Here is a 26,354-nt window from a genome sequence, read left to right as displayed (position 1 = left end):
TCAATCCTCAGATAGATTTTGTTTTTAGAGTTACGAGAATAGCCATCTAGGGTGCATATCAGAAGCCCTATATATGAGTAAGGTAGGACACATCACTCATCTTTCTATAAACAAACCCTGGTTATCTCGGAAGAGATCAATTTTCTAGATATGAGTATAATTTGTTATTGGTATTGTGACTAATTGACAACTATAATAAATAATTGGAAAAATTGTAAAAAATAGCAATTTGAAACTTATTGAATAACAAAATAGTAAAAGTTTCAACTTTTCAGTAAAGTAGTCAAATTTAGATTTTCAAATTTTTTTTTTACAACCAAGATATAAATTTTGACGATTATTATAAGCAATTTATCACTTTCAAACAAATTAATCTTGGAGTAAAAAAAAAAATTGAAACCAAATTACTGCATATTTTGGCTATTTCACTAACTTAAGATAAACTTTGACAATTTTACAAATTCATAACTTTAAATTGGCTATTTAGCTACATCACTCTAAATAATTATAGAGTATGTTCGGTAGGAGTTAACCATATTTTTCAGAATATTTTGATTGTTTGGTATGTATTAATATGAAGAAAAGTAAAAAGATTTTGTGATACTTAATTGGGTCTAGCGATAATTTCACATCACTTACAACGTGGAGGTCGTGGGTTCAATTCCTATCGCCAATGTCCATAAATAAATGTTAAAAAAGTTCGTAGGAATGTAATTAACAAGGTAGTTTATTTTTAAAATTAAGTGGGGCTAATCAAATCTTCTATTTCCCCTAAATAGGTGCATCGGAGAAGAAAGAGTGCCCATTTCCTAAGACATTCAACACAGCCAAATGGTTAAACTTATCCCAGACAAGAGTCAGGATATCCCCAAGATTAAAAAAACCTGATACATGATCTTTTGTGACCCATTAACAAATCTCATGGGTCACTACATTTACGCTTCTACTAGCTAACCCACACAAACGAAACATACTCAAAACAACCAAGCATATCTATGATAATAATAAATAAATAAAAATAGGAAGAAGCTTCTAATCAGGGAAGGTTGACCCATTCAGGGTACACCTCATAAACATAATTATCCACTTTGATCACCAAGGAGTAAAGTTTGATAGACAACGAGCATTTCAGCTTCAATGATCGAGTCCGCAACAATTGGACTCCTCCAGAACCATACAAAGTCATAAGCGATGTCCCTCACTGCCACTCCAATCGTAGCTCCCAATCTTCCAAAGGCAGCGTCAACTACGTTGAATTTGAGGACTCCCTCCTCTGGCGCAGTCTATTCTAAGATGGGGCAAAGACCAAGATCATTGGTTGTAAAGTCCTAATCACGATTTTGATCCACATTAGTAACTTTGAGGCTCTCTTTCGTCCCAACTCTGATGCTCGAAATCGTCTTTTGCAGATTCGTGTAGTGAGGATGCAAAATACTGTTGATCATCCATCTTCATATAATTTCATCTAATAGAACCAAGGATTCGAATACCGCTACCGATGCCGTACCGGGACTCAGATTTTGCTCGGTTACTGGGAGATACCCTTGGTTTGTCGGGGTATCCAGTGAAACTGAAGGTAAACCGTGCCGGTGAATTTACCGTTACTGGAGTGGTTTATCGGCAAATATCGGACTTACCGAGGGAGTATCCAGTAAACAAATAATTTATAAAATGTCATACATACCATAGGCTAAAAATGAAAATAGTTTACAATATCTTTATTACATAATCAATTTGAACCACAAACCTAATGAAAATAGCTTACAATATCCAAGTGTTCAACAAAAACAAACCAAAAAATGACTCTACTCGAACAATATCCCACCGCTAATCGTCATACAATAGTCGTACCAACTCAAAAAATGAGCATATGAAGTTTGATACGTTTCTATATGGTAGTCGTATTATCATTGAGTCGTACCTGTAGAGAAAAAGTATGCGGGATAATCTTATTGCGGTCGGATTGGGGTAATGATGGGAGGTGGTGGTGGACAATGTTGGTTGTTGTAGTAAGAAGATGACCCTTCATAATACGGGTATGAGTACCTCGTATCTGGAGGAGTAATTGTCACTGATCCGAAGTTGGTAGACAAGTAATCAACGTCATTGGTAGACGTAAATGACATGACATCGTTCATACCTCCGTCGTGGCCGCCCCCATAACATGTTACCAAAAAAAAAACTAGGGTGGAAACAGTTATAGTCTTCATCACTTGGTATGTATCCACTACCACCACCACCACTATAAGAGCCTCCACGTCCGTCACCACCAGCACCATTATAGGAGCCTCCTCCATAATCACCACCACCGTAGAAACCTCGATCGTCACCACCACCTCCACCTCCTCCATCACGGTCTTCCCGGAACGGGCATGCGGTACTTCCTTGCTGAGTTTGATGGCGCCATTCTTTAAGTCTACTCTACAAACAAGGAACAACACATATTCATAAGAATTAAAAGAATCCACAAAAAATTTCAACAAAATCATATACACATATTCTAAATTTAATTTCAACAATCCATAACAAATTTCCACAATTCATATGAAATTTCAACAATCCATAACAATCTTGCTCAGAGATGTCATCGTTCGGACCTTTTCAATGTCTCTATCTATTTCATCCGAGAACAAGTTCTTGAGAAGATGGGAATCCCGAAAGCCTCTTACTTCTACCAAAAGATCAATCGCCATCATATTCTAATTCAAGCCCGTGGACTACGTAAGATATCTATCATTATAGATCCAAAAGTCATCAAATAATTTAACATTTTGACCATCACCAATAACAAAACAAGAGTTATTATTGATAAATTCTTGTGTCCCACAACATTGGTAAATTTTCCTCTTTGAATTCAACAATAAAAATAGCACGAGTCTCGGCAATACTTTTTCTAGAGAAGTCTCACCCAAAAAAATATTCAAATCGGCGGCGACATTCCAACCAATTTTGCAGTAAGGGCCGAATTAGAACCTTCAAATTTACGGAGCCCAAGCCCCCCACCCCCGGTCTTTAGGTTGACAAACCTTATCCCATTTGAGGAGCGACATGTACTTCCCTTCCGTACATTTCTCACTCTACCAAAATTTCCTAACCATCTTGTCCAAGGAGCGACAAAAAGTCTTAGCTAATTTGAATGTTGACATCGTGTAGGTGGGGATGTTTTGGACCATCGATCTCATCAAAGTAGCTAGTCCTACCGGCCTTTGAGATGGTCTTAGCAATCTACCCCTTAAGGCATACGTGAATTTCTTTCTTGAGGAACGAGATGGCCTTGTACCTATTCCTTCCCACGATCAATGGGTTCTCCAAATACATAATATCATCTATGCACCCTTCCATGTCAAAGCAAATACCTATAACACGTTCCAAAGTCAAGGAGAAATTTTTAGAAAAGATAAGCCCATATTTAAAAATGTTTATCTCATGGCCGGACCACTTTAAGTATTTCTCAATGCAACTCCACACCACTTTTTCTTTCTTGCGAGATAGCAACCAATATTAAGGACCTCGGAGGCCATAATGAAAAGATACGGTGATTTCGGATCACCTGCTGAAGTCATCTTTCAATTCAAAGTGTGCCAAGGGGCCTCCCATTTAGGAGGATAGCACTAGAAGCCGCGCACATACATTGTTCAATAAACTTGACCACCTTAGAGGAAAGCCCGAAACAATGAAGAACTATAAGGAAGAATCCCCAGTCCAACCTATTAATGGACTAAAGAATTGACTCTAAGGAAGAATCCCCAGTCTAACCTATTATATGCTTTGCTCATATAAATCTAAATCCCGACAAGGCCTCTGACTCCCTTGATATATTTTTCATTTGTGCATCACATCCCACGCAAGAATGGTATTTTCCGCGATCCAACGACCCCAAAAAAGGCCGATTGGTAAGGGAGATCATCCTATCCAGGAACCCTCTAATACGAGATGATGTGATTGATAACCTTAAAATGGGATAATTAATGAGTAAGTAAGCCACTAAAATTTAGAAGTTTGCTAAATAGTCAACTTTTTGTAAATTTTAAGCAAATAGTCTTTTTTTTTACGTTTCTCCTCAGCCAAATGACATTTTTTGTCTGTATTTTCTTGTAAGATTAAAGTATAGTCATATAAAATACGAATATTTAAGTATTATGAATTATATTATAATTTTGGTTTCATTTGGTAAAATAAATTTGTATACTCACCATATTGGAACTTATATTTTATTTCATGATATATTCGTCTAATGTTTTTGTTGTTTGTATCGATTGTTCTAGACTTCTATTCAAAATATTCACGATTCATAGGAAATTTACTCAGATAAAAGGAAAATATAGATAAATAAATATTCATTAAGAACTATATATTATTGTTATATTCATCTTTTATCTTTTTGGCTTTGTCAATAAAATCTCGTGACTATTTACTTAAAATTTATCAAAAGTTGATTATATGGAAAAACTTGAGTTTTCATATGATTATATATTCAGAGAGCCTGTAATTGTAACACCACAAAAAATGTAGCTTTCACATTAATATCCCCCATGGTCGTGTTATGGTAGTCTTCATTTCAATATATTTTTTAAAGTGATTATTTTTATTTTGTACGTGTCTCCTCAGCCAAATGACATTTTTCTCAGGGTTTTCTTGTATGATTAAAGTATAGTCATATAAAATACAAATATTTAAGTATTATGAATTATATTATAATTTTGGTTTCATTTGGTAAAATAAATTTGTATACCCACCATATTGGAACATATATTATATTTCACGATACACTTGTCTATTATTTTTGTTGTACGTATCGATTGTTCTAGACTTCTAGTCAAAATATTCACGATTCATACGAAATTTACTCAGATAAAAATGAAAATATAGATAAATAAATAAGTTCATTAAGAACTATAAATTATTGCAACATTCATCTTTTATATTTTTGGCTTTGCCAATAAAATCTCGTGACTATTTACTTAAAAATTATCAAAAGTTGACTATATGAAAAAAATTGAGTTTTCATATGGTTATATATTTAGAGAGCCCGTAATTTTAATACCAAAAAAATGTAGCTTTCACATTACCATCCCCCATGGTCGTCTTATGGTAGTCTTCATTTCAATTTAAAAAAAAAAAAAAAAAAAAAAAAAAAGAAGAAGTGATTATTTTGATTGTTTATGTTTCTCCTCAGCCAAATGACTTTTTTCTCTGGATTTTCTTGTAAGATTAAAGTATAGTCATATCAAACACGAATATTTAAGTATTATGAAGTATATTATAATGTTGGTTTCATTTGGTAAAATAAATTTGTATACTCACCATATTGGAACTTATATTTTATTTCATGATACATTTGTCTATTGTTTTTGTTGTTTGTATCGAATATTGTTCTATACTTCTAGTCAAAATATTCACGATTCATACGAAATTTACTCAAATAAAAGGAAAATATTGATAAATAAATATGTTCATTACGAACTATATATTATTGCTATATTCACCTTTTATCTTTTTGACTTTATCAATAAAATCTCGTGACTATCTACTTAAAATTTATCAAAAGTTGACTATATAGAAAAACTTGAGTTATCATACTAGATAGCCCGTAATTTTAATACCACAAAAAATGTAGCTTTCACATTACCATCCCCCATGGTCGTCCTATGGTACTCTTCATTGCACTTTAAAAAAATAAGGGCACTGTAGCGAAATAGTCAAAATGAAAATATGAAATTTGTTTTTAATCTATGTTTCACAACTTTTAGGAAAATAGCCAACAGACTTATGTGGCAATAATTAAGGTCTGATTTACCCTTATTTATTAACAAATTCGTGACTTTCTCTCTCCTACTTTTTTCCTACACTTTTTTTTACATAAAAACTTCAAAAATCATATCTATCTCATATGAACTCGAAATTGAGTGATTCCAAATCCTACGGATTCGTGACGCCGAGATCTTCAAAAATAGATCCATTGTATTTGATGAAAAATCATGTTTAATACCATAGATGTAGAAAAATCACGTTACTACCTTAAATATGGAAATAATTGTAAATTTTTGAAATTATCAAAAAATAAATGGAAACGTAACTATGATGCCTTAAACATAAGTTTTCATCAAACACAATGGGTCTATTTTTGAAGATCTCGACGCCACAAATTTGTAGGATCTGAAATCACTCAATTTCGAGTTCGTATGAGAAAGATACGAATTTTTGAAGTTTTGATGCAAAAAAAATTATTTGAAAAAAATAGGAGAGAGAAAGTGACGAATTTTTTAATAAATAAGGGCAAATCAACCTTAATTATTGCCACATAAGTCATTTGGCTATATCACTAAAAATTGTCAAACATAGGCTAGATCCAAAATCTCATGTTTAAAGTGGCCTAGTTACTTACAAATCTCAAAAAATAAAGTGATTATTTTGATTTTTTTTTACGTTTCTCCTCAGCCAAATGATAGTTTTCTGTGGATTTTCTTGTAAGATTAAAGTATAGTCATATAAAATACAAATATTTTAGTATTATGAATTATATTATAATTTTGGTTTCATTTGGTAAAATAACTTTGTATACTCACCATATTGGAACATATATTTTATTTCATGATACATTTGTCTATTATTTTTGTTGTTTGTATCGATTGTTCTAGACTTCTAGTCAAAATATTCACGATTCATACGAAATTTACTCAGATAAAAAAAAATAGATAAATAAATATGTTCATTAATAACTATAAATTATTGATATATTCATCTTTTATCTTTTTGACTTTGTCAATAAAATCTCGTGATTATGTACTTAAAATTTTTCAAAAGTTGACTACATAGAAAATCTTGAGTTTTCATATGATTATATATTTAGAGAACCTGTAATTTTAAGACCACAAAAAATCTAGCTTTCACGTTACCATCCCCCCATGGTCGTCTTATGCTAGTCTCCATAAAAAAAATAAAAAAATAAAAAATAAAAATTAATAAATAAATAAAAGGTGACTATGGGAGACTTGTTTCTTCAGTCTCTTAAGTAGAGTATCAGTGTCCATTTCCCCTCAAATATAAAACAAGTGTACACTTTCCTGCAACCTCTTATCAAATCCTCTTATTTTTATGCAATGTTATTTGACTGTACCATCATTGGTTAAGCTAATCCACGGCGCACAGATTAGAATAACGTTGTTAAGATAACTTCTCACGGTAATTTTCTAACTTTTTGCTAATAACTTCTTCATGGTAATTTTACATAACCGTGATGACTTTCTTACTCATAAGAGGAATCTTCGCCACTCATTTCTTTTAGAAATGGTCACAGGGTTCCCTAAATAGCTAGGTTTAAAATTATTCTTGAAATAGCTCAAAAGCTAAATACCCGGACAAAAATTTCCTTGTGATTATACTCAATACCTAATGCATAAACTTAAACTATACTTCATTTTCACGAATATTGTCGTATCACCGTCAGCTGAGTCAGAGACGGCTCGACTAAATCAGGGGCCTTGGGCGAGAGACAAAAAAAAAAACCGTCTTATAACCGCAAGAACAAAAGTTTAAAATAAGGACATAGTAGAAAATTCGCATATAGTATGAGCCAAAGGATTGAAATGCCGACGGCCGATTTCGTGCCGATGGTCTCAAAAAACGGAAATTACGGTGGCCGATGGGAATTGCGACGGAAAAATGTGGAAATTTGAAAAAATTGTGCCGACGGAAATTGCGGTGCCGACGGAAATTTCGATAAAACACGGAAATGCCGACGGAAATAATGTTGCGAAATTTAATTTAAAAAAAATATATTTTGATATATATGTATATACATCTAATATTTTCAATTTATTTCTATTATTCCAAGTGGTTTATCACTTTATTGTTTGTACCTAACCGTTAACATTATTAAACAAATTGAAAACTAATGACCCAAAACCATGTCAATATCCATAAGCCATCTTAGGTAAAAAAAATAAAAAAACAAGTTTTTATTTTTATTATTATTTTTTGGGTCAAGCGGCTAAATGACCAAATAGAACTTAAGGATTTGCAAAATAGCCAAAGTTTATCAAGTATAAGCAAAATAGCCAAGCTACGATTATTAATCCAGGCAGGATTAAATTTAATCCAGACAAGATATCGGGATTAAATTTAATCCAGGCAGGATTAATTTAGTCCAGGGATTTTATTCAGCCTTAAAATTTAATCCTCGACCTTCTCCGATCTTCTTCTTCTCAGACCTCCTTCCAGTCACCGCAATCGCACACATCTTACCTCCCGTCGGACTCTCCGTCACGGCGGCGAAGGCGAGGAGATCGACGGAGATTCGCGACTCTCCGTCACGCTACGGCGACGAGGCGGGCTTCCTCGCTGGAAAGGTTCGTCGCCGGAGCTCCTGCCCTCCCTCGCCGGCGAGATAGTCGCCGCCGCCCGCCACATGGCCGACCACCGCCCGCGACGTGGCCCCGCGGTGCTGCGCATGGAAGTCGAGATGGTCCTCCCGGTCGACAGAATCCCCGGCGGCGAGGCGATCGAGGGTCTGCAGAGAGTGGTGGCTATTTTGGCTAACTTAATGAAATATGGCTATTTTGCAAAAGCCATAGTTTGAATTGGCTAGTTCATGCCATTTTTCCTTATTTTTTTATATATATATTGTAGGCAGTGCACGGTAAAACATTTAATACTATCATATATTTGTATCAAGGATTGAAATCTCGTATCTCGCAACCTTACCGCACTTTAAATTTTGAGGGTATCTCGTCTCGTATCAGGGTATTCCGCGGTATTTGACGAACGTTGAGGGTATCTCGTACCGCGTGGTAACTCGCATTCCGCGAGGTATACCGCAAATAAAATGGTATTCCGCGGGGTATTTGGACAATAAGTAATTTTTTAAAAAAATTACAATACATACATATGTTGCAAGTGAAATTAATGGGTTTAGGATACTAATAAAAATTGTTTGATTTTCTCCTAATGAATTTTGATACTTATAAATATTATTAGTATGTTAAAAATCATTTAATATCATTTAAAACATATTACACTTAGAGAGTAATTTTGATATTAATTTGTAAATTAGAATTTTTAGAGTAATTTTGATATTGATTTATAAATATTGTACTTTCACGAAATTAATTTTGATATCACTTAGATATTAATTTGCAAATTGTAAAAAGAAAAAGTACAAATTACATTACCAAACATAGTACAAAGTACAAACCAAGACTATATAACATAGGATAGAAGTTAAAATCTAATACATTACCATATACACTGTGAGAGAGTGTGGGAAAAAACATCTTGTGCTTGTGGTAATGGCGCAGCTAGCAGATACTAAATGGGTATCTCGCATCTTGTGCTGTTTGAAATGACTTTGACATACCCAAAACAGTCTAAATTTTTTTTTTTAACATTTTTTAAATATTTTTTTAACATTTTTTAAATATTTTTTTAACATATTTTTAAGTCTTTTCGCGAGATATTTATTTTTTCCCGCGGAAAGTGCGAGAAATTGCGCGGAAAGCGCGAGAAATTGCGAGATTTACTACATACCGCGAGATATACTCATCTCGCTCTCGCAGAGGTGCGAGAAACGAGATCTCGCGCGAGATACCCTCATCTCGCGCGAGATTTCAAACCTTGATTTGTATTGCTTTTTACTAAAACATCACATCATATTAATATCTCTTTTACTCTCTTTTCCTCTCTCTATCTCTTCTTTCTCTCTCTCTCTCTCTCTCTCTCTCTCTCTCTCTCTCTCTCTTCTGCTCACGACCTCCATTGTTGTCTTCTCCTCTTGTCGATCAAAAGCCCCGATTTTTTGGTTTTTATAACAGCTTCAAAACGACACATTTCGGCATGACGACAACGACAAAAAAACGACAACACCACGCAATATCGACGACATTAATCTCCGAAACGATAAAACGTGATTTTTTGGCCGGCCTCCTCTGATTTCCGCGACGCCGACGCAATTTCGCCGTCATTCTCCGGCAATTTAAACCTTGGTTACTATGAGCTATTATCATAATAAGAATAAGAATATGTAAACGTTTAAAAAAAATATTAAAAAAAAGGCACATTATTTCCACTTTTTTCACGCAAATGATTAATCAAACATTTTCTCTTTCTAAATCTTTACGCTCTAAACCGTCCATCTCCTACGCATTCTCTCTCTCTCTCTCTCTCTCTCTCTCTCTCTCTCTCTCTCTCTCTCTCTCTCAAGTGCTCAAGTATCCTATATAAGTGTGGAAATCAACCAACGCTGCATATTTGGAAGGAAAAACTTCTAAAACTTACCTAAAACCAAGTTTCAAGCCATGTGTTAGGGAAACTCAAACTAGAGCTTAAAAGAGGCTAAAATGTGGGCAACGATATTTCCGTCTCTCTTCGTGAAGGAGAAGAAACAGTGGCCCTACTGAGAAGGAGAACGGTATTCCCGTATGTCATCGAAGATAAAGCATTCCTTCATTAAGAGATCATCGGCCCTACTGAGAAGGATATAGCTAATTTGGAATCCATCTAAATTTCGCGTTGTTAAGATCAAAAAGACACTTCACCGTTACTTCTCATTCTCAATGGTACTAGATGCGCCTACACTAACTCATAACTTACCTCTCATAGCATACACCAAGAGACTTTAACAGACCAGTTGAGGAAAAGCGTAAAATTTCATCGAAGAGCGTCCGTGGGATAAAGCAACAACCTGAAACTTTCTTGGGTGGTGCTATAAAACCAAGTACATAGATAATAGTTTTCAAGAGTCCTTACTTCACTTTGAAGCGATCATTCTCATCTGCTATTTGTATGCTAATAATAGTAGAAGCGGCAAAAATTTAATGGACTGATCTAGAATTGGATATCAACTTAGAACGTTGTAAGAATTAAGACGTCTTCATAAAATTGCACGTGAAATAAAAAAAAAGCATAAAAAATTCAACAAGTTTGAATAGTTTCCGTGAGTCCGAGAACAAAAAAAATAACAAATAGCATTACCACAGGACTCGAAAAGAAACAAAAATTTTATTGACGTATGGGTATTGCATTTGTGATCTTAATCCAAATAATATACACAAGATTCAAGATGAATGTGGTTTGCGGACATGAAATACGGACTAGAAAGGACCAGCCAAATTTACAGTATCTCAGGAAATTAATAATTAGGCATCAAAAGAAAAAATTATTAATTTGACTTTTTTCTTAAAGAGCCAGGGCATCACCTGACAGAAGCAGTGCTATAATGCAGCTGATCTATGTACAATGTCATATAGAGAGAGTAGAATTTCAGCCCCAATCAGGGCAATGATGAGCCACTCCAAAAAGTCAGATTTCCTATTTTGAAGGATCTCCTGAAGAAAGCGAATATTGTGCTGCAAAGAAACAACAAAAGTGGATTTGCATCGTCAACACGACTCTAATCAGTGTCATGACTCTAGAACTGACGTCAAGGAAAACGATTGAATTTTCACATTACCTCTACAAACTTCAACTTGAAATCTAGACTTGCGAATCTCTGTGTTAACTCAAATTCGTCTCTGAGGTACTCCCATATTTGAGCATACTTGGCATCTTTCCAGGCGATATCCGATCTGCAACGCCAATCGAAGTTGTCAATTAAAGTATCTAGAAGAAGTCATCATTGCGAATATATCAAAAGCAGGGATGCGATGATTATAATTGCGGAATGAATTAAGTGCAGATTGTAGGTCAACTAAGAGTTAGATAAAAACAGACATTGATCGACAAAAAAACGGTTCTTAGTTTTGTGGCTTACATTTTTACGATTAAAACATTCCCTTTGGAACTATTACACTGATCAAATTGAATGTTTTTCCTATTACTTTAACGCTGTTATAGCTAATACATTACCAGAGATTGACAATCACATTATAGCACACAAACAGCATATAGTCCAAAGGAACTCCAACTAGTATTTTGTCCATGGATGATCATAAAAAATCATCCTTTAATGTATACTAGTTTAAGTGATACCTTTCAAACAGTCCCAGCCTAAGAATCACATCAGCAAGGTTAGAATTTGCCTTCCCCACTAACTGAAAGAGTTTTTTCCTCTTCATTTTGAATTTTCCAGTTGCTTCCATTTCACGATTGATGTCCGTAAATTCTGCAACCATCCCATCAACCTAACGGAGTATATTTAAGCACTAGATAATAAGACACACACACACACATATATATAAGCTCTGAAACTCATATGTTCTATGTCATACCTGGCGCACATAGTAATCCAGAGCGATACTTTGACCGAGAACAGAACCAATGATACGAATTCCATCAATGTTTAAGTACTGCAACATTATATAATCTAGCCCCCCTTCCATCCACGTGCTTAATGTTGGGCATTCTCTCACCTCATACTCTATATTCCATAAGTATCAAGTTGGAAGCAGGATTAGATTCCGCAAAATCCATATTTTCTGATATCAAATTTCATTTTTAACAGACGTTTAAAAATTGAAGAAAATAAGGCCATTGGGATAGTATCCAGGTCGTATATTCCACGGCCTCGTGGAGATTAGTCGGGTATAACCCGGACACCACGGTTAAAAAAATAAATAAATAAAAAATAATTGAAGAAAATAAACGCAAAGTCTTCCATCCTTGAAGAGATTTTGATCCCTAACATGATTGATCTTCTTATAAGTACAAATAATCAAATACAGAGGAGCATATCATTTATTTATTTTTTTGTGAAGAAACAAAAGAAAATTATCACAACCCGCGTTTCAGTGCTGCTTTTGGTATGCTTTTTGTAGTGTTCAAAATATGAAAGTTGAAACCCATAAAGCTTCATGTATTCAAGTTAATTTGGAAGAGCTTACCGTCCTTTCTCATCTCAGGAAGCAATCCTGATACGTGTTGTTTCACAATTTTCAAGTAGCCATCAACATCATTTTCTCGAACATTAAATAAGACGATGGACCCATACTGGAAAACAACCATGTAGCAGCAGTTGCCTCCACTTATGGAAGCACCCAAGCCCTGATACAAAGATTATAATTTTTTCTTCAGTTAAAAACTCAAAGTACCACAATAACATTAAGCAGTAAAGTCGGGAATGATCACATTTTATGATCCTCAGAAGTTAGCGACATAACAAACAAGTAAGCAGATCATATAGGTAAACATGTACGACTTTATAAATTACAACGGTTAGAAACATTCATTTTTTTTATTTTTTATTTGGTTTAGCAAACGAGACAAAAAATAATCTCACACCAGGGCCTCAGCCCAGTCTCCAATTTACAAAAGAAATACTGTGAAAACAGTTTATTACTAGAGTGGAGCAAAATAACTATCAAAAGGTATGTTACAATACATCCCAAAGGTTGACAACAATATCTTCGGATTGTTCAAAATCCTTTTATTTCTCCCTACCCAAATTCCCCGAGAGCTGGCTAAAATTGCAGATATGAATGCTGCTTCTCACGCCTTATTTGACCTTGAATATATAAAACACTTTTCCGGGATCAGTTGAAAACCTTTTGTTTCCTCCTTTTAAAGCAGCTGGCTCTATATTGCCCTAGAGAATCCGCAGTGAAAAAAAGGCGTGATCGATTGTTTCACCATTTTAGATGAGGATTTTGTTTCTGCGTAACGTTGTTCATGTTCCAAAAACAAAACTAACACTTTCGAAACGGTGCACAAACAGCTGCTGATCCGAGGGTGTAGCTAGGGAAAAACAATATTTCCTTTACATGAAGGTTCCATTTGGTACCTGGAAAATAGGAGAAAAAGGAAAATGGAATCCCTCCTATTTTCCTTGTATTGCTGGATGGAGGGAAAATAAAAGGGAAATGAAAATGTGAGGGAAAATGTATAACTAACACAGGGATTCCAGTTTCTATGGAAAATTGGGTGGCAGATGAAATCCATCCAAATTTCTACATTGCCCGCGTTTGTCTCTATTTTTTCACATTCCCCTATCGTTTCCCTCTTATTTAAGGAATTGAAAACACAACATATAATTTTGACTTTCCCTCTCATTTTCCCTTCCATTTTCCTTTTCCTCGTATGTTCAGGTCCCAAATAGAGCTTAAAGACACTAGTCACCGAGACAAGTTATTCTATAAATGATTCCGTACATAAGTTAAGACAGTCAAGACCTTCAGCAATAGTACAGCTTCTTAGGATTCTCTCATTTCCCTGAGCTGACATGTTACTCATAGTCACCCATTTTAATTATAAGATTTCTTTTTTATACTACTTCCCTCTGTTTCTGTCACACCGTGTTGCACAGTGAATAATCTCTGCTACACAATCATCCTCCTCTAGCTCGTCCTGTAGTCAGTTGTCTCGCACATACACGAACACACCTCTCATCAGAGCATTGTGTTCCCATTCTCCGGTCAGTCTCCAGCAGTCTGCTTCAAGGATAGTAAAATAAAATTGTTTCCCCAATTCCCTACGTTTCATTCTATAAAACATTAAAAAAAAAACCCCCTCCTCTGACTGCATTACCAAAGAGCACAGTGGTCTTATGAAATTAGGTTACAGTCAGGAAAAGATTGCTGCGCAGAGGTTTCGTAATCTTATGAAATAAAAAAAATACCAAACTGTCTGAGAAAAACCACTACGCAAGTAACTAAGAAAATTATCTACACCGATAATCCCAATGCCAGCAAAATCACTAATACTAGCAGACAATAAATTTTATTCTCGGGCGTGTCGATAAACACAGCAATATTGTCATCTCATGAATACATATTAATTCTCACAATCTGAATTTAAGGGAACTAGCCACATGACACACAGAGAGAAGAAGAAAAATAAAACATAATAAGAAAAGAATAGAGAAAGAAGATAATCTCACATGTGGATCACAAAGCTCGCCAAATTTAAGAACCACGTAATTGGTCATTCGTGATATTGGCGGGATGAAATTCATCTTGTTCTGTTCCACCAATCGTCGCAAATCCACACTACAGCCGTATACAGAAAAAAATTAAAAAATTAAAAAATTAAAAAAATTAAAAAATTAAAAAATTAAAAAATTAAAAAAATTAAAAAAAAAAAAATTGGCAAATCGCTTGTTTTAAGATATTCTATACACAAAAAAAAAATCGAGCATTACAACAAAACTAGCTCTTCTCAAACAATTACCACACTAATCGGCCAATTCAGTGTATTCAATAACCATGACTGAATGTAGTAAGAACACAGTTGCATAGTTAGGCATAAAAGAGACCTGGTAGAGAAGAAGTAAGCCCGGACAGGAATAAAGGGTTTGACATCTTCGTCCACAGAGCCGCCATCGTTGCGGTTGGCGACCTCCGGAGAGGGAACAGGCTCGTTCCAATCGAGCTTCTGCGCCGGCGACGCCGACGAGACGCACCTGAAGGCGACGAGGCCGAACCTCTGGTAGCCGCGGCGGAGGGCGGATAAACCGGCGAACAGGTCGGTGCGCGAGGCTAGGGTTTTGGGAGGGGAAGAGAGGAGTGACGACCGAGGGCTAGGCTGAGCAGTAATGGCGATTGTACGGACGAATGTTAGGGCTGAAGAAGAAGAAGGAATGAGAGTGAGACGCATGGTTCTGAGATGGGCGTCGATGCCTCGCCACATCTTTGGGGATTTGATTTTGTATTTCTCTTCTTTAATTTTGGCTGTGAACAAGTTGCTTGCTTGACAGGTGAGTGAGAGATTCGAGGTAGAAGAGCTACGGACCAAGAACTTGCGATTTGGTTTTGGTGCATACTCTAGTAGGGAAGACTTGATTTAATAAATTGTGTTCGAAAATATATGATTGGATTTTTTTTTTTTTTTTTTTTTTGTTGGGAAGGAGACTTTGTTAGAGGCATCGCTAGAATTATCGATTTACTACATGACCTCTAATTAGTATGAACTATCTTAGTTGATCAAGGTTCAAAATGTCATTTTCTTGAGGAAGATTAGTATGTTATTCCTAGAGTAATTTTTATATGTTGAACGATGGCATTTCCACTCGGCATTGTCGAATTACTAAGGCCGACTTTCATCCATGCTCGACGGGTGGGTCTTGCAATCAAGCTCCCTTATGCTTTTACAATCGAGGGTCAATCTTTGTCTGGCCTGAGGAAACCTTTTCATGCCTCCGTTATTTTTTTAGAGGCCTACGCCCCATAGAAATTATCTACGTGAGACTGTCCTTTGGCCAATAGGTCCTGACATAAGGTTAGAACTTTTTGATGATGCGATTTCAAACTTTTTGATTTATGGAAAATCGACACGTCGAAGAAAAACCGAACGAAAAAAATGTAGAAAATGGCAATTGATATGCCGGTTTTCATGAAAAATCGATATGTTGATGAAAAATCGACATGCCGATGAAAAATCGAACGGAAATAATATTACGTAGTATGTTAAGTATAGATATAATTATATATATATATATATATTTATATATATATTAAATTTTAACTAATATAACAAGAATTTACTAAAATAATTTAGATATAAATTAAATTTGAAAACATAGCTCAATAACAAGAATAATTGCTTAATCATATAATATATACATCTAAATTATTATTAATTTATCGAGATAATAAAAAACTATCCTGCAAATATATATCTAAAACTAATAATTTAAATTTTTTTGTTTGTTAATATTTTTTAGTATTAAATCTTAAAAGTTGGTAATACTAACTTACTAAAAAAAAAAAAGCCAATTCAGCAGTAGTACAAATTGTGGCACAACTACCCAGCTTGCTTGGGCCAAGTGGTAACATCACTCTCCTCCCAAGGGGAGGACGCGGGATCGAATCCCGGCGGGCGCAATGCCCACATTTAATTATTTCTGGGGTGTGTTTGTGTGGTTCTAGAAATAGATACTTATATTTATCCAGCCCCCTATATTTGTAAATATTCGATCTTATATCATTGGCTAGTTATAAAACCCTCCCTAAAAAAAAAAATTGTGGCACAACTGGTACAATTCAGTATGTTCGTTTTTCTTTTAGTTGCTCATTTTACTTGACTTTCTATTTCTCTTTTTTATTTGTATAAAACAAATAATAATGTATTCAATATTTATTATTAATGAGATGGTATTCTGATAAATAATGTTGTATAAAACAAATAATGATGTATTCAATTTATTATTATTAATAATGATGTATTCTGACATACGCACACCACAAATCAAAGAACATTAATTAAATATTTTTTTTTAAAAAGAGTGGGTTAAGTATTTAACCCAAACAGCTTTTTCACGTTAAAATTATAGCCAATTTATTAAGGGTAATTTAGCAAAATAGCCAACTCAAACGTTGAGAATTGCTAAATAGCCAAGGTTTTGTAAATAATAGATAAATAGCCATTTGAATGACGTGGATCAATCAGATTATTTTTTAATTACGGAGATTGTCCTTTTAGATTTGAATCTGGAAATTATTAGAATTTTGAATTGTTCAGGATTCCCATAAATTGAATTTTGAATTGTTTCAGAATTCCCTAAATTAAGTGTGAACATAATTTGGGGTTTAATTTCGTTTCCTTATATGCAGCAATTGAAATTTACGTGGGTGTTTTATTGTTATTTTGTTTTCTTATATATTAGACGTTATTTATTTCTTATTTATTGAATCCGAGTATACATTATTTCCTTATTAGATATAACAATTTTTGGACTTTACATATTCTGCAGTAAATACATGTAAATAATCTCCTAAATACATGTAAATAATCTCGTTATTTGTTTCAGAATTCCCTAAATTAAGTGTGAACATAATTTGGGGTTTAATTTCGTTTCGTTATATGTAGCAATTGAAATTTACGTGGGTGTTTTATTGTTATTTTGTTTCCTTATATATTAGACGTTATTTATTTCTCATTTATTGAATCCGAGTATACATTCTTTCCTTATTAGATATAACAATTTTTGGACTTTACATATTCTGCAGTAAATACATGTAAATAATCGATTGGGCGGGAAGAAATTTGGGCATTTTAGTAAACTTAGATGTGTAATTAAAATCTGCTGGCTATTTACCTACTATTTACGAAACCTTGGCTATTTAGCAATTCTCAACGTTTGAGTTGGCTATTTTGCTAATTATTTGATTTATTAATATATTTAGGAAAGTAAGCAATTTGTTATAATAACACTCCATTATTCCAATATTATTAACTGTCAGAGTAAATAATATTAATGGTAACACGAAAAATAGTAAATCTTGTTAACAGTAACATGAATATTTAATAGTAAATCTTATTAACGGTAACACGAACACCAGTAAATTTTATTAACCGTAATAAGAAAAACGGTAAATCTTATTAACTGTAACAAGAACAACAGTAAATCTTATTAATCGTAATAAGAACAACAGTAAATCTTATTAATCGTCACAAGAATAACAGTAAATCTTATTAACCGTGACAAAAACAACAGTAAATCTTATTAACCGTAACAAAAATAACAGTAAATCTTATTAATCGTAACAAGAACAATGATAAATCTTATTTATCGTAACAAGAACAATCTTAATAAATCTTATTAACCGTAACAAGAACAATATATATATATATATATATATATATATATATATATATATATATTAGTAAATTATTTCATTGGTATCTTGATACCGAATTATGAAAATGCCAAATTACGAATGTCAATCCATAATAATAATCAACAAATTATAATGCTTGCAAATAAAAATTATAATATAAGATAATATCTCTTGGTATTTTTCAATAATAGATAAATTATTATCATCTAAATGACAATGGAAAAAAAAATTGCCTAGAAAGCCAGATCACGTGCAACAAACGACCAAAAGTGTAGTCCAGTGATTCGCCGCATCCAAACCACCATCAAATATATCTAGCGCACAGTCAAACGTACCAGACTTCTCCTCTCCTCCCGGAAATGGCGTCGCTCCAATCGTCGGAGATTGAATCCTACGCGACAGACTTGGTGACGTCGTCTCCGTATTCCGAGAAGTTCTTCTCCGTGTCTTCGCTCTCCTCCGGATCGCGCTTCACATCGTCGGCAAAATGATTGAATCAAAACCTAATCGCATTTGTAAATCGCCTAGAACAAATAACTGTCAATAATCAGGAAATCTGTGTCATCGTGATGATCGGTTTCGAAAGCTCGATCTGACGAGAGATCGAGATTCCGAGTGAGAGAAGCGCAAAGTATAGGATTGGAATCTCGACGGAGTTTGGCGAGAGGACGAACGCCGATTGATTTTCGGCGGAGTTTCCGAGCCATATCTTGATCGCGAGCTATTCGGCTAGGGTTTCGACTCGGATTCGGAGCTTTGAGAAGAGGATTGGGAGATTGGTTTCATCGGCAAAGGCATGGGTCATCGAAGGATAGCTTCGGGGAGAGTTTTGTAGCAGCAGGGATCGATGAAGAAAGGTTCGGAGGTATCAGAGTTGAATATGAAGGAAAAGGGTATTATTGGGATCTCACATTAATGTTGGCTATTATTTAAAATAAAGTTTGGCTAAAATTTTAACTTCCACCCTAAAAACAGGCTACTTGTTTACAAATCTCTTAAAAAAAATTGACTTCTTATCTTCTCTCTCTCATGTTCCTTATTTACTTCATCTTTATCCCAAAGTTTAAATCTCAGAAAACAAAACCAGCAAAAACGAGAAGACTGTATTTTATTATTATGCACTTCAAGTCACATCTTAACGTCAAGTTCCATTGATTTTCCACCGAAAGATTCTTTTGTTGATCTTTAGTATGAAAGTATCGACAGTTTATCAAATCTATAATCAACCCTTAGGTGAGTGAACATGAAGTCTTTTTCTACTAGATTTAGTTTTTGTAAATCTCATTTCGAAGTGATCACAACGCAAGTTCTCAAACATAAGTATTTGAGTCATGATTGAGTAAGAGCTAATTAATCAAAGACTTTGATAATCTTACCTTAAATTCTTAGACTACAATTGATCATATGAACTTCAACAATGCATCTTATTAAAGTCTGTCTAGGTCATGTATGGACTATTGACACATACTTTTCTCTCACTTAGACCTATATCCGATGTTCCATATATATGATTTCATATCTAGCTATCCATAGATTCATCACTGACCATTTTAAGCGTTTTACATAAACTACATAATTCAGATGGAAAGATCTAATCTAGTTACTACATGCAACTTAAGGACATTACGAATTTTTTTATACTATGGTTTGAAATAGCTTTCTAACTCAATAGTAATGATAAGGAAAACTTATTTAATCAAACCATTATCAAAATATAACGAACCATGTAAAACCATTATCAAACTTGATAATGATATACTATGGGAAAGGATTGCCATCAAATGACAATAAATAGGTTCGATTATCCTCTCAAATGGATGTTGGAAAATCCCCTAAGTAATCAAAATAATTTATTTATTGTTCCCAATAAGGTCCCATCTGAAGAAGAGAATAGTGAAGATGATGGATCGACCAAGACGTTAGAGTCATCTAAACATAAAATAGAGAAGAGAAAGGAATAAATTATTTTAAAAATGAGAACCCGTTAAAGAGAAAAATGAAAAAATATGAGAAGATTTGAAGAAAGAAGTACCACTACAAACACCACAATTCCTTCTTTAGAAAGACCAAAAGAAGAATCCGCACCTGCTCTGCTCCCCAGGTACCATCATCATCAACTGCCCAATAACCACCTAAGTCCGCACCAATAGGATGAATTATGCCAATGCAACTTACCAATGGTCACTGAACAACTTAATTGGTGGTTAGAAGTTTATATATTTTTTACCTCTTGCGTTCTCAAGTTTTAAAAGAGAATTTTACATTCAATTTTTTTTCTTCTTCTTAATAACAGTTTAAGGCTTAAATAGTTTAAGTAGCCTTTAGTTGTACTTGATGCAAACATGAAGGGTAGCATTAGTGTATCTTGATTGCTTATGTTTTGTGATAAGGTGTTTTGGAGACCATCTGGGTAATTACTTAGTGATCCTATATTCTATTTGCTAGACCATTTTTTTTCTAAAAAAAGGTAGCATTAGTGTATTTTGATTGCTTATGGGATAAGGTACACTATGCTTGCTAAAAGCATCCATGCAAACTAGTCCTTTTGTATAGTTAGAAGATTCCAGAGGCACTTAGAAGCAGTCAAACTTTACAAACGGCAAGTTGCTTCTAATTTGAATCGATCTAAAGATATTTCTCGTTTCTTGTACTTAACTGAGATTCAAAAAAATATATGCCTCGTTTTTTTTTAAGACGTAAGAAGCGACTAATTTGCTTCTAAATACATTACATATATTTAAAAGTGACTATTCGCTTCTAATATTGCCTCAACAATTTATCAAACATGAGCAGTTTGAAGTACCACTCTACTGTTTTATACAACGGTTATCTACCAAAACAAAAATAGATCTTGGACGACTCCCACCCATGAAGGGCCTATGTAAACTTTTCATTTGAGTTTAAGATTGTTGTGTCTAGCTACTAAGGCTTAGTCACCTGGTATTTGGTAATTATTTTGCGTTTAAATATTTGTTTGGCATATACTTAGTTGATTGTACAGGGAAAACTCCCAAAATTTGGGTAAAACTCCTTATACAGTTTATTGTTAATTGGTAGATTTCCTTATGAAGTTTATTGTTAACTTAGATTATATTTTCACATATTCTCGTTAGATTGTAGTTTTCATTCTTGAAATTAAGCGGCAAGCGGAGGGCCTGGGTCAAACCCCAATATAGACGCACGAGAGGTCGAAATGATGAGTATGAATCTTGGGGAGAGGTTTGATTAAACTAACGGAATATGCCCATTGATCCCTAGAGGATATATTATTTTTCGCGTGATGATGAGGATCTAATTTGAAGTCACGAGAATGAGGGACGGTACAATCGACCATCACCAGCCCATATAGGAAGCCAAGTAAGCTATCGCTTAAGGCCTATTTATTTTGGAAAAAAATTAGGCCCCAATTTAAGCCTCAAATTTTGGTAAAAGGAAACCCAAATTTTTGTATTAATCCAACGAAATATTAGGACAACCAAATAGGTCAAATTTGTTTTTTGTTATTTCCGTTACTAATCAATAGACTTGAAATGAATAAGCCCAAATTAGGATTTCAATATTTTTAACCATCATTCACACATGCCAATTGGGGTTTTGGTATCATCCATAATCTTAGCCATATTATACAATGATAATTTTTTAATGTTTTTCATCTCATTCATGCTTTAATAATCTTGAAGGCAAGTTTTGAAAAAAATTTATTTTCATGAGCTAATAGTTGTAAGGTAAGATTTAAGTTTGATGTATAATATTTTATTTTTATATTTTACCTTATTTTGTTTATTTTCTTTTTAGAGCATAGAAAAATTATGACCACTACCAAATATATTTCGGGTTATGAAAAAAAAAGAGAAGAAGAATTTGTTAACTTTCAAAAATTAGATCCTGAAAAATTTATTAAGAAAACGATTTACTAACCAACATAGGTATGAAGAGGCGAGCGAGTATGAAGATGATGATAATACATTTTCTTTTGTATTCTATGGAACCTATGTATTGTTTTAATATTTATTAAAAATAACGGTCGGGTTATACTTTTCTCTTATCAATTTGCTATATCATTATTGATGTTTTTTGTAAAAAAAATTAGACGAATTAAGCCACCGCGCAAATGTGTAGATTGCTATTTATCAAAACTTTCATAAACGTTTCAAAAATAGCCACAAAGGATGATGAGACAAAATTAATCCATATGACTTTTACACAAATAACCTTGCATAAATAATTCAGAACAAAAACGTTTATAGCGTACCTTCAGAAGCATATACATAGCCAATGTGTAATTATTTTGTTAAAAATAATGCATACCGTTGACTTTATAATTTTAGAACATAATTGATACGTGTTAATTTGTTATAAACTAAATCTCCTCTCTCTCTACAATTCATATTTCAAATTTAAATTCTTGTTCGATTGAGGAGTCGGAGATGCATGGTGGAGGAGCTTCAATTGATGGAGATAGATCCATGGCCAGCGGCGTAGTTGTGACGGCGAAAGTGTTCGTAGTTGTGGCGGGTAGGATCTCCGATTGGCGGAGAGTCTTCTTAGTTGAGTTTTCGCGGCCGCAATCTATCTTTAAGCTGCGACTGGCTCCACTGCCGTCGCTAGACTCTTCGTCGTCGGAGTTGGTTTGTTGTTGTTGGTGGTTTTGTTGTTGTCGTCACTGGACTCTTCATGATCGAGGTAAATATATCTTCTCTGATGGTCCATTTTTTAAGATGAAGTTAGGGTCTCCTTTGTTGATTGTTGAAACATTTATGACATAGTTTATTTGGAAAAACAAATTGTAACATAAGTTGTTCAAGCCGGAGCGTCAACAAGTTGTTCAAGCAACTTTAGTCACGGTACTTGCGAATTTTTCTCACGTGGAATTAGTAACTGATTACTTTTGATTAGTTACTCAATTTACTTGGTAGAATAATATCGGATTTGGAGAATCCGGTTGGTTCTCTAGTTCCCACCCATATAGATATTCCACCTAGAGTTTATGTATGGTTCTCTGGTTCCTTAATTGTTTGGAATATTCACGAAGCCATAGTTCTTGTGTTTGTCTCTCTATTCCAGAGATTTTCATCAACAACAGATTTAGAACAACTCACATCTTGTGTACCGCCGTACTGAGAGTGAGATCGTGTTTTGCATATTGACGTGCTATTGATTTTCGGGAGAATATTAGGTGAAACATAGAGAGAGAGTCTCTAGATCTTAGCGGAGCTCGGATTCACATCCATTGAAGATGATCAAGGAGAGAGGTGTTTGCGAATGTGAGCTTTTTCAAACTTAATATTCATATAACTTTGATTGATTGATTATAATGGATTGTTTTCACCCGGACATATCAGTTCTCCTGAGTAAGTTGTTTATACCGAACATGGTTACCAACTTTACTGTTTTTTGTTTATCATCTTGATTAATCTTCTTAAAACATTAAGTTGTTCAATCTACAACTTGAACAACTATTTTAACCACGTTAGGTAATTTCATTGATGTTGTTGTTTTGATTCTAAAAATATGAAATTGAATTGGATGAAGATTCTAAGTTTTCATATCTGTGTATTGATTTGATGATTGTTGAATTTCAGGAAATTGGTCTTTGAATAGGTATTTTTGAGTTTAAAATTCGAATTGATGATACGTTGACATTGAGATCTCTTTTTTCAAAAATTGTCATATGTTTATTTTTGTTAATTTTACACATAATATAAGTTATTTACTGAAATTAAATACGATGCACTAAAATTTACATATATTAACGGTACTACCAAATTTGTAGTTCGGCTCGTCAATGGTGTTCTTGACGTCAAGGATCTGTGTAAGGTATTCATGTGATTGCGTTAATATGGTCTTATGAGAGAGAGAGAGAGAGAGAGAGAGAGATGGGGAATTAAACGTGGCTATGGTCAACTCATTTGATCACTCATTTTTTTTTATTTTAATTATGAAATGCTTCCTGGAGAGTATTTTGGATATTTGAGCCTACGTAATTTATGTGCAGCATTAATAAAATTTTGACTATTTAACAAAGCTCAAATTTGTTATTGGTTAGTTAGTTATAGAGCTTTTTTTTTTTTTTTTTTTTTTTTTTTTTTATAAAGTCCCAATTTTAAATTGGCATAAGTTCCCGATATATGTCGGACCGGGCCTGCTTGACGATAATGAAAGTTGAAACTATTTTTCTCCGTTAAAACATGATGAACATCATCGTCGTTTATTGACAATATCTTCATCGTTACATGGGACCTGTTGGTTAAAATGCCGGGCCAACAAGGTCTCTTTCATTCTTTCAAATATTCAGGTATATATATGTTCATTATTCGTTAGTTTCAAAGCCCAAATAAGAGACCCAACGACAATTGGAGTTCAATATCGGTTTGTTTAAAACGATATGTCTGTAGTTGGACTTGTAGGACGATCGAGAATATGGAAGTGTGTTTTTCTTTTTACAGAAATTACCCAAAATTGTTTTTCACTTCTTACATATCGCTACAAGACACACAACAAGTTGTCAAATAAAAAATTAAAAAAAAAAAAAGAATCTGTAGCAGTGGGGTCTGCTTGGAATTCATTGCCACCATTTTTTTTTATTCTAGAAAGCACTTCTTGTGGTCACCGAGAGAGGTGAACTAAAGGACAAGCCATCGATATCACAATTATTAGAATTTTTAGCAGTACAAAGAAATGAATCTTAACTAATAACGTTAAAAGAAAAATGATTTGAGAATGGTCGGCTAAAATATTCAGCTAGAAACCCAACCACCATTTTTAATGTGTATTTCTACACCTTTAAAGGGTTGAGGCTGACCCATCGTGAAAGTGTTGGCGAAATGGAAAAACATCAAACCTTTTTCTAGCTGGCTAGTCGTTCCTTTGTGCTGAGTGTGTTTATGAATTCTCATTCGAAAGAAGAAAAAAAAATGCGTGACAATTTAATTCGTTCTCGCTGATTCAGACCAATTATTTATTACCCTGACCATACATACACATGCTGTTTCTCGATAGGGCAAAGCCTAGATATTTTCTAGCAGACTCAAACATCCATCTCAGTTTCTTGTCTTACCCACGATCTATATCTTAAGACATCTATTATTACTAATAATATTATTAAAATTTTCTATTTTCTTTGTTTTATTAAGACTCGTGGTACTCATCTATTTGAGGAATAAACTGAATCATAAGAATTTAATGTTCCTACATAAGTAAACCAACAGCCAGTCTATTTGTCTATTTATCTATCATAATAATAACAAAAAATTGACTACGTAAGCCACCTAAACTATATGAATTGTAAATTAGTCAACCTTTGGTAAATAAGTTGTAAATAGCCAACTTGCATACGTGGCAGCCTATTAACTACCTAAAATATATGTTTGGTTGTGTTAAATAAGGCTTTTATTAATCTGTTAATAAGTTTACTTGGCTATTTACAAAAAATTAATCAAAGGTGAGCTATATCTCAATCCACTATATCCGTTTGGCTATATAACTTAATAACCCCAATAATAATTATATATAAGTGTATATCTGTTTGTTAGTTTCTCCTTTAATAATTCTATTTGTCTAATAGTTGTCTACATATATTAGGTGTCAACATATAATCGGTATTCTTGCATTAGTGGGAAAAAAAAAAGGTGAAGAATATGGAAATAAATAATAATACGAGTACTGAAGAAAATCCATCTATTTCTATTCATTTCTCATAATCAATCATATTCTCAAATGATCCTTGGATAAGGATGAAAGAACTTTAATATTTCTGTACTTCACTGACGATGAAAGGAAAAGAAGCCTATATATACAATACAACATCAGATAGAAAGATTACATTACAGTTGCGCAAAATCTGTGGATCAGAAAAATGATAAATTTATA

General features: G+C 33.9%; 2 protein-coding genes across 2 annotated transcripts in view; both read right to left on the bottom strand.

The window, feature by feature from the left end:
• Positions 1-10,972: 10,972 nt before the first annotated feature.
• On the bottom strand, positions 10,973-15,691 carry LOC149379356 (sporulation RMD1-like protein, putative (DUF155)). Its single transcript, XM_089604339.1, has 7 exons — positions 15,182-15,691; positions 14,807-14,915; positions 12,816-12,975; positions 12,204-12,352; positions 11,965-12,116; positions 11,447-11,561; positions 10,973-11,342 (listed from the first exon to the last, which is right to left on the bottom strand). Exons 1-7 carry the CDS (start codon positions 15,553-15,555, stop codon positions 11,208-11,210), a joined length of 1,194 nt encoding a protein of 397 aa, XP_089460465.1. The 5' UTR covers positions 15,556-15,691; the 3' UTR covers positions 10,973-11,207.
• A 10,457-nt stretch (positions 15,692-26,148) lies between these two features.
• LOC149379355 (ethylene-responsive transcription factor RAP2-7-like) overlaps positions 26,149-26,354 on the bottom strand; it is a 3,588-nt gene continuing 3,382 nt past the window's right edge. The window contains exon 9 of the mRNA XM_089603511.1: positions 26,149-26,354. This exon is cut by the window's right edge and continues 406 nt beyond it. The gene's annotated coding sequence lies outside the window, so the exon portion shown is untranslated.

This window comes from Urtica dioica, chromosome 12, assembly GCF_054948205.1.
Source record: "Urtica dioica subsp. dioica isolate 48M chromosome 12, U.dioica_male_clone48M_v1_H2, whole genome shotgun sequence".
Lineage (NCBI taxonomy): Eukaryota > Viridiplantae > Streptophyta > Magnoliopsida > Rosales > Urticaceae > Urtica > Urtica dioica.
Note: the sequence above shows the minus strand (reverse complement) of the source record. Positions and strands in the feature narration are given on the sequence as shown.

Coding starts and splice junctions, on each gene's coding strand:
- LOC149379356 (XM_089604339.1), bottom strand. CDS start 15,555: ATGTGGCGAGGCATCGACGCCCATCTCAGAACCATGCGTCTCACTCTC. Junction 14,916..15,181: donor GCTTACTTCTTCTCTACCAG/GTCTCTTTTATG, acceptor ATACGGCTGTAG/TGTGGATTTGCGACGATTGG. Junction 11,343..11,446: donor TCAAGTTGAAGTTTGTAGAG/GTAATGTGAAAA, acceptor GTTTCTTTGCAG/CACAATATTCGCTTTCTTCA.